Raw genomic sequence first — 9,081 nt, 5'->3', positions numbered from 1 at the left:
TTGCCTAATACTTATGTGAGGATCAGGGCTACTAATCCAAGACACCGGATTAGAACAGCCAGTGATAAAAGCTCCAAGAAATAGAGAACAGTTTTACCAAACATATATACAAGATTGGCACCCTAGTTACTGGTGCCTGGAAACAGCTAGCAACATTTTTAGTACAAAATATTGAGAGAAAATGTCAGAAGTAATTCAAGCCAAAGCAAAACATTTCTGCTTTTGCAGGAACAAATAAAAGAAAATAATAAGTAACATATTAAGAACTAAAAATTACTTGGGAGCATATATTGAAGATCTGTCTAGTGTGCAGGATGCAAGATGAAACCCTCTCACTGCTGAATGATGTCCATCTGACCCTAAAATGTAGTTAAGCAGACACTGGTAGCTAACTATCCAAGGGAGGCACATGAATTCCTGGAAATCTGTATTGTCACTAAATGGGAATCAAACAGCAAAGCATCAGGTGGAAAACCCTCGTGTTTGTTTACTCTTTCTCTAGAAACAGTTAAACAGTGCTTGCTAGCTCCTTCCCTGACAGTTCTTATAAAGCCTGCAAGAAAATGGGGCATACAAATAAGGTACAGAAATGGTGAAAAAAGAGTACAAACACTACTTTGAACATATAACAGCAAAGAATTTCTTCTCATTGTTGTATAAATCACAACAGCTTATTATTAAGATGACGTATGTCATTTACTCCTTTAAAATAGTTATGATTAATTTTGTTCTGTGAATACTAATTAAAAAAAAAAGGAAAAACTGAACTAAAGATAGAGTTGCTTTCTTGTGTATTTTTTTACAGTTTGTTTAAAAAGTGAAATTGCAGAAAATGATAATGCTTCTGTAAGCATGTATACATAGAAGTATTTACTGTTCTAGATATTTTTTAAATTAAGTAACAAAACTGCAAATGACAAATTTCTGTTTGTAAATTCAAAGGCAGTGTGTTGCTGGTAGAAAGGGCTGAAATTTCACTGCATTGTTGATCTGTTAGGTGACTGCAGATTTTAAAACAGCCTGAAACAAAAGATGTTTAGGGTACGGCTGTACTAAAGACTGATTCTTGGCTTTACTGGAGAAAAGTAGCATTAAACCATTTGCCAACCTGGGGTGACAAATTCAAATGTTCTCACGTGGGGCTGTTATTTTTCTGATCCTAAAGAAGCACTACAGAGCAGAATCCTCAAACTTCTGCTACAGAAAAAAAAAAAAAAAAAAAAAAAAAAAGGCATTTTTAGGGTCCTTTTCAAAAAGAAACTATAGATCACAACCTTTAACAGGTGATGTAATAAAATTGACAGCTTATGATATTTTTCTGTATTTTAATGCTAATGTCTGAAAAATATACACTACACAGCAGTGAGTAAAAGAGCTTCAAACAGGAACAGATGATTTCTAATGGCTCTCTAAGCTTGACGCTATCTGTGCTTTTTGGAACTCTACAAAAAATACATACATTAGGCATCTAGCCCTTTCATAACACCTAAATAAACTCAATTGTATAGGACTCAATTTAATGAATCATGGGACAGCACGGAGTCCAGAAACCAGAAAAACTTTCTGATTGTATGCTGTGTGTCTGCCTGCTATCTCAGCACTGACATTAATGCAATTCCTCATTACAGATATACAGCTGTGGCTTCATATCCAGTCTGGCAAGGTGCTGCATTAACAGGTGATAAATACCCGTACTCTAAGAAAAATTCCTTGCTTAAAATCACTTGCTCAGAGCTCAAACTACGCGGGCATCCTCTACAAATAGCTACCTAAAACAACTACTGGTTGTGTATTATTTTTATTTATATGACCCTTACTCTCTTCAAAATTCTGTCATAACACTCAATTCTACACCTGCTACACAAAGCTATCAATTTCTGTTGGCTTTGTATAAACCATTTTAATTCCAGCAAAGCTCTTCTGATGATGAACTGTATCTCTCCTGTGATATTCGCTATCCTAAAGGACTCTCACCCGACTGGTTATTTAGTTCCTGGATTTTAGCTGAGTTCACATTTCTCTGCTAAAAGCAAGGCACACATCTCTGTTGTTCTCTCTTTGTGCTGTTACCCCTCTGCCCCTCTTCTGCTCCATCATTTAAGCAATAAGACGTGAACTCTCCCAAGGTGAGAACCGCTGCTGTTGTCACTTCTTGCCACAGCATCGAAGCCCTCTCCTGACTGGTAACAAACCCACAAGTCTAGTGACTGTAACTGAGCGTGGTAGGGCTCTTCACTTCTGAATTCCCTGTTTCTAACTGGGTTTAAAGCACATAACTACTGTGTGCAGAGGCCTTCGTTAGCCAATGTCAACTCCTCATAAAGTTAAATATCCCCTTGATTGCAATGCTTTCTGTAGTTGGGCAAATAAAGTTAAAATATATCGCCGTGGATCACTCCTTAAATTCCTGGAAATCAATCAATCAATAAATGACACTTTGACACCTCAGGGGCTGCAACAGAGCACCTCAAAATGGCCGCTGACGGTGTGAGGGTGTGTGAGAGGCCGCACGTTCGGGTCACCGACTCCCGCAAGGCGACCCTGCCCCGTTAGAAGCGCTGACGGAAGGGGAAGGACCAGGAGAGCCACGACAGCCGTCCAGGGCCACAGCCTCTGTCGGGTGGAGGGGAGCCGAGGCGCGGGCACAGCCTCACTCCTTCAGCTTCTCCTCCGCCATCCCCAAGAGAAAAAAGGACGACCTATGGCACCTACCCCAGGAGAAGCCCCGCGCCCTGCTAAAGGCCCTTCCCAGCTCCTCGGGCTCCTTGCCCTCCTCCCTCACAGCGGCCCGCGCACCCCGAGCTGTGAGGCGAGAAAATGGCGGGGCGGCGCCTTCTCCCCTCAGCGCGGTTCGCCCCTCAGCAGCCCCGCGGCCGGAGCCGGGAGAGCAACCGCCTCTCCGGGAGCTTCGGGAGCGGCTGAAACGCGATGAGGATGCTCCACCTGGCGGGCAGAGCCGCGCAGCCCGGGGGATTCTCTTCACACCAACGTTCCTGGTCTCTCAACGTCCGATGAAACGAGTTTGAGGACATTTCCAGAGCCAGCCCCGCGAGGAAAGCGCGCCCGGCTCAGCCCTGAGCCCGCTGTGCTGCCATCCCCGTGCCTTCACCTCAGACACTAAACCGCCTCACGGCTTCCCATCCTGATGCTTCACCCGAACGCATCCATTCCCCTCGTTGCTTGCTTCATTACGTTCTATAAGCGGTTTGGAGGCAGCTCTCGTCCCCATCCTGGGACGATATGTAATATTTGAAGGATTGTTTTGTGCGCTTCCAAAGGCACAAAATGCGTTTTGCTTTGACGCCTCTCGGTTCCAACCTCCCCCGGTAGGGAACGCCTTTTCGCGTTTCCTAAGGGAAAAAAGGTGTGAATGAGGAACTTTTCACAGAGAAAACAAGAGCCAGCAGAAACTCCCGTCTTTATTTGAACGCTTTGTTTCCTTTTGTTCGAATTGTCAGAGAAAACCCCGATGGGAACCAGAGACCTGAAGCAGGGCGGAGGCGTACAGCGAGTCCCCCCCCCCCCCCCCCCCCCACCTTGTTTTTAGGGACCTTTTGGTCCTTCTGATGGCTATGGGTGCTTTAAGCGAGCACTCAGCCTGCTCTCTCTCGCCTAATACTGAGCAGATTACAGCCTTAAGCACAGCTCTTTTGGGGGAAGAAACGGAAGGAGTGGTAAACGATGTTTCAGGGGCACAGCAATTGGGATAAGGATAGGGATAAGAATAAGGATGGGGATGGGGATAGGGATAGGGACAGGGATAGGGATAGGGATGGGGATGGGGATAGGGATAGGGATAGGGATAGGGATAAGGATAGGGATAGGGATAGGGATAAAGACGAGCATTAAGAAAGGTACCGAGGGCAGCACCCCCCAACCGCTCAGCCCTGGGCTGAACATCCCCGCTCCCCTCGCGGCGTGGGAGAACCGGTTCTCCCCGCTTCCCGGAGCATCAGCACCGAGCCCAAGCCCTCAAAAATCCCGGCTGGCTCCGCAGGTACCCGCCCCAGGGACTGCGTGCACTCAGGCAACGCCGCTTAGCATCGCTTAATGAACTTCCACATCTCCCTCAATCCTATCGAGACCTCTAAAGTGGGGTTTCTCCTTCCCGGGAGGGGATTTATTAATGCAATACTTAACGCCAATCAAAGGCTTAAAAAATGTATTCGCACCTCTGCTGCGTGCCAAACTGCTTCTACATAAACGATCCCGGGGGGAGGACGGTGCTGGGATCCGACGGGGCACGGGGTGGCTCCTGGAGCCGATGCTAGAGGGCTCCGCTGGCCCCGGGCCGCATGGCACGGCCCTTACTGCAGGCAGTGTTTTTGCCGACTTATTTTTTGAAGTGCAGTTTTATTCCTTCTTCTCCAGTGGGCTCATCCCTGAAGGGCTAACCCCGCACCCTACTTGGCTCCCCCGTAGCGGATGGCAGAGCCGTGGCCCGGCTGAAGGTGGCCATCATTGCCGGCTGATAATGGCACGAGGAACGCCTGTAGTTATTATGTAAGGTGGAAAAACGCTTCCGAAGCCCCCGGCTCCCAAAATGGGGCCGGCACCCGGCCGTGCCCGAGGGCTGCGGCAGCGGTCACCCCTTAGAAGTTAACGAGGGGCTGCTGGGCGCTGCCCGGTGTTGGCTATTCTTCCCACCCCCAGCAGAACCAGCGTGGTGGGGAACAAAGGCTGGGAGTTGGGGGGCAGCCCCCCGCCCCGCGAGCGGCTCTCGCTGCTTCTAATGAGGATTCATTTATTTAGCCTACAGTGAGGGCTTTCATTGTGGAGCCAGTCTCGCTCTGTCTACAGTCATTAGGTTGCAGCCCGGTTATTCCCCCACCAGATCATGCGCACGCTTAAAAATTAATTAATTAATTAATTTTAGCTGCAGTATATTATTAATCGTCATATTGCCGATCTGAACGTGCTCCCCATCCGCACAGCATTGCCGCCTTCACCTCTCTGAGAAAGTCTCAGGGCTGTTCCCACCAGCCGCGTCCGGGGATGCTCCAAGGAAGCCCCGTGCTCACCCCGAGCAGCTTCGGGGCTTTTATCCCTCCCGACAGGGCTATGTGGGACCTCCCTGAGCTGTTCAGTTGAAGTTTTTCCCCATTCCATCCGGCGTGGATGGGGCGGATGGGACAAACATCAGTGTTTGAACCTCAGCAATGTTTACAGATGTTATTTTCCTTTTCTCCCGTTTTTCCTTTCTTTTTCGCTTTGTGGACCCAACCCGGGTCCACAAAGCGAAGCCGCAGCGTCCCTCGTTTATTCTTCAAGTTTCTGCGGAGCGTCTCTGAACCGGAGAGTTCTGCGTGTGCTTTTCTGTCTCCCCGGCTCTGTCGGATTCTATGAAAATGAGCAGTATTGAAAGCTGCTCCATCCCGCTAGCTGTGAGCCTCACATAAATGATGTAAATGGCTCCGAGGGTTTTTTTCAAGTGAACTGTGTAGATCTGTGAAAATAATATCAGGGTTTTCCGTCAGAATGAGCTTAGCACTGTACTGAGGCGTACCATAATCTGACCCGACACCTCCGACCATCTGCGCTATCTATCTGCCTTCTGATTTACCAAATCTTCACGAGCAAAAGACAAATTGTACTTGATACTAAAGGAAAAAGGCGAGCCGAGTGCGGCTCCGTTCTGCGGGGAGATGGATGATGGGGGGAAACGGGAATCTGCTTAATTTTGGGCAACCGACAAAGGAGGAGAGAAAGAAAAACAGCACAGTGATAGTAATAAAATTATAAATTAATAAAAAAAAAAAAAGAAAGGAAAAGGAGAGAGGAAAGTCAACATGACATCGAATCACGGAAGCATTCCTTTGACAAGTGTTCCAGAAATAAAAAAAAAAAAAAAAATAGGCAAAAGCATCGCAAGGAACATATTGAGCTTATTTCCCATAGACGCTGCCTTTCCGAGCGTGGCCCTTCCGAGCCTTCTGAGCGTGCCTTTCCGCCGCTGAGCCGCGAGATACGGAATGAAGAACGCGGCCCCGTGATTTGGTGCCTCCGCTCGAAGCCGCGCTCCGCGCTGCTGCCGTCCCCGCTCCGCTCCCAGCGCTGGGAGGAGGAAGCCGCGGGGAAGGGCTACCTCGGGGTGATCAATATTGCAAAAGATTCCTGAAATCTGCTTCGAGTCGCCGTCCTGACCTAGCGATGACTTCTCACTCCCCGCTGCTGTTCTCTGCGTCTGTTCAGGGCCACTCAGCCGAAAACAATACGGTTTTAAATGTTAGGGGGGGGAATAAAATGATAAAGCTTTAATAGGGCAGAGAAGGGCGCTGAGCCCTTTGCAGATAATTCCTCGTAGTAACAGAGACGGGAAGTCACTGATAAGGGGAGACGAGGGGCAGTTTTTCCCTAAATCTCAGCCCCTCCTGCACTGCTCTACCCGCATCCATTGTCAGCGGCGCCCCCGGCAGCGCTTCTACAACGCAGCAGCCGATCTCTGTGCGATCCCCCCGCACTGCTCCATCCCGCAGAGCCCCGAGCTCCGGCTGTGCAGCACCGCGCCCGGCCCTGGGTCCCCGTGCCGCCCTCCTGTGCCCCGCTCCCTCCGTCTTTCCATCAGCACCGGGGCCCGGTTCTCTGTTCAGCGCTTTCCCACTCTGCCCGTGGGACCCCAGTGAGAGGGATGGGGACCCCCGGAACTTGATGGGGACCCTCCGAAAGGGACGGAGACCCCCGACAGCTGACAAGAACGTACGGGAGTGGCACGGGGATCCCTGGGAGCAGGACGAGGAGCCCTGGCAGCGGGGCGGAGACCCGCTGAACAGAGACGGAGAGCACTGGAGCGAGTGGGGAACCCCAAGAGCTGAACGGGAACCCTCGGGGACGGGACAGGGGCCCCCGAGAGTGGCACCGGGACCCCCGGGAGCGAGACGGATACCCCCGGAGCCGGCCCGGATCCCCGGGGCTGGACGGGGGCCCCACGGAACGGGTCGGGGACACCCAGGAGAGAGTCGGGGACCCCCCCGGGAGCAGGGCGGGAACCCCTGGGAGCGGGGCGGGGACCCGGCCCCGGGCAGCGGGAGCTGCGGCTGCCGGGGAGGTGCCCCGGGCTCAGCGGCGCTGCCCGCCGCCGTGATTGGCAGCGGCTGACAGTGAGTGGCAGCCCCACCATGGAAACCCGGAGCCAATCTGCCGAGCCCGGCAGCGAATCAGCCTCTCCCGCTGCAGCACGGCGGTGGCGGCGTGGAGCTGGGGTTGTGCCTTTTCTTTTTTCCCTTTTTATTTTTTTCCCATTTTTCTTTCTTTCTTTTTTTTTTTTTTTTTTTTTTCCTTCCCTTTCCCTTCCCTCCCTCCCCCCACGCCCGCCCTCCCCCCTTTCCTCCATCCTCCTCCTCCTTGCCCCTACCCACCGCCCCCAGTCGCCGCCGAGCGCTCCCCGTCGCCTCTCCGCCCCGCGCCGCCCTCCGGCCGCAGCTCCCTCTCTCCGCCGGCTCCGGGCGAGGCAGAAGCGGGGCTCGGGGCGGCCGCCGGGGCCGCTGCCCGCTTCCCCGCCGCGGGGCTGTGCGAGCCGGCGGCGGGGGGCATCGGAGCCGCCTCCATGTTCCAGCTGCCCATCCTCAATTTCAGCCCGCAGCAGGTGGCCGGGGTATGCGAGACCCTGGAGGAAAGCGGGGACATTGAGCGCCTGGGGCGCTTCCTCTGGTCCCTGCCCGTGGCCCCGGCGGCTTGCGAAGCGCTCAACAAGAACGAGTCGGTGCTGAGAGCCCGGGCCATCGTGGCCTTCCACACGGGGAACTACAGAGAGCTCTACCATATCCTGGAGAACCACAAGTTCACCAAGGAGTCCCACGGCAAGCTGCAAGCCCTGTGGCTGGAAGCGCACTACCAGGAGGCGGAGAAGCTGCGGGGCCGACCCTTGGGGCCGGTGGACAAATACCGGGTGAGGAAGAAGTTCCCTCTGCCGCGCACCATCTGGGACGGCGAGCAGAAGACGCATTGCTTCAAGGAGCGGACGAGGCATTTGCTGAGGGAGTGGTACCTGCAGGACCCTTACCCCAACCCCAGCAAAAAGAGGGAACTGGCTCAGGCCACGGGACTTACCCCCACGCAGGTGGGCAACTGGTTCAAAAACCGCAGGCAAAGGGACAGGGCGGCGGCCGCCAAGAACAGGTAGGTGCTGCCCGACCGCAGGGCTGGCGGCCGCGGGGCCGGGAGGGGTTCGGCCCGACGGGCAGAGCCTCGGGGCGGTCCTGTAAGGGCACAGCAGCGAGGGAAAGCGGGAGCAGAGGGAAAACCTGACAGCTTCGTTTCTTTTATTATCATTATCATCATCGCCATCATCATTCCTTTTAAAATATATTATTTATTTTATTTGTATTTTTATCCCGGCTCGGGCAGCCCCCGTGTGCTCTGCAGCTCGGATTGACCCGCACAGAGCAGGGCCGTGCGATCCGATGGGGCGGGCAGAGCCCCCCGGAACCGTGCCTGGACACACGGACACCTCGTTCACTGTGTCTGTCTGTCCGGAGCAGGGCCAGCGATGCGGCCCAATATCCCCACTGTGCGCTAATTCTTGGAGCCAACACAACAGCGCTCCTTGGGTCACTTTTTGGTGTTTTTTTTTCCTTCCTCTTTTCTCTCTCTCTCTCTCTTTTTTTTTTCTTTTCATTTTAACCTGGCACAATCAGGCAGGCGGTGAAGCGAGCGGCTCCCTCCGGTACTCAGTCCTGCACGAGCCTGGGGGAGAAAGAGGCAATCTTGTCACCTGCCACATCGGGGCGGTGGCTTTTACGGCACCCCCAAAGCAGGGAGAAAAGCCCGAAAGCCTCTGCGTGGGCTCAGCAGTAGGGCCGGGCTGGGCAGCCGGGCTGGGAGGGGCCGCTGCCCATCGGGGAAGGGGCTGCAGGATGGCAGGGGTGCTCCGTGTGCCCCCCGGTGACGCTCGGTGTGCCGCTTCCTTGCAGGCTACAGCAGCAGGTCCTAGCGCAGGGCTCGGGGCGATCGCTGCAAGCGGAGGAGGAGAGCGGTGGGGTGGGGGGGGGGGCGGCCTCCAGCCCAGCCGTCAGCCTCTCCAGCAAAGCGGCCACCTCCGCCATCTCCATCACATCCAGCGACAGTGAATGTGACATCTGACAC

The 9,081-nt window shown here is 53.4% G+C and overlaps 1 protein-coding gene across 1 annotated transcript; it reads left to right on the top strand.

Annotated features, from left to right (window-relative positions):
* Positions 1 to 7,543: 7,543 nt before the first annotated feature.
* LOC122158177 (homeobox protein SIX6) lies at positions 7,544 to 9,078 on the top strand. The gene is made up of 2 exons (XM_042814650.1): positions 7,544 to 8,115; positions 8,910 to 9,078. Exons 1-2 carry the CDS (start codon positions 7,544 to 7,546, stop codon positions 9,076 to 9,078), a joined length of 741 nt encoding a protein of 246 aa, XP_042670584.1.
* Positions 9,079 to 9,081: the final 3 nt, after the last annotated feature.

The sequence above is a fragment of the Centrocercus urophasianus genome, unplaced genomic scaffold (genome assembly GCF_019232065.1).
Source record: "Centrocercus urophasianus isolate 14NV4802_14NV808 unplaced genomic scaffold, USGS_Curo_1.0 seq_14, whole genome shotgun sequence".
Taxonomy (NCBI): Eukaryota; Metazoa; Chordata; class Aves; order Galliformes; family Phasianidae; genus Centrocercus; species Centrocercus urophasianus.
The sequence above is the reverse complement of the archived record's forward strand: the minus strand, read 5'-3'. Positions and strand labels throughout refer to the sequence as shown.

Excerpts from the sequence above, each read along its gene's own strand:
- LOC122158177 (XM_042814650.1), top strand. The coding sequence starts at position 7,544 with ATGTTCCAGCTGCCCATCCTCAATTTCAGCCCGCAGCAGGTGGCCGGG. Across the intron at positions 8,116-8,909 it reads GCGGCGGCCGCCAAGAACAG|GCTACAGCAGCAGGTCCTAG; the intron begins GTAGGTGCTGCC and ends GCTTCCTTGCAG.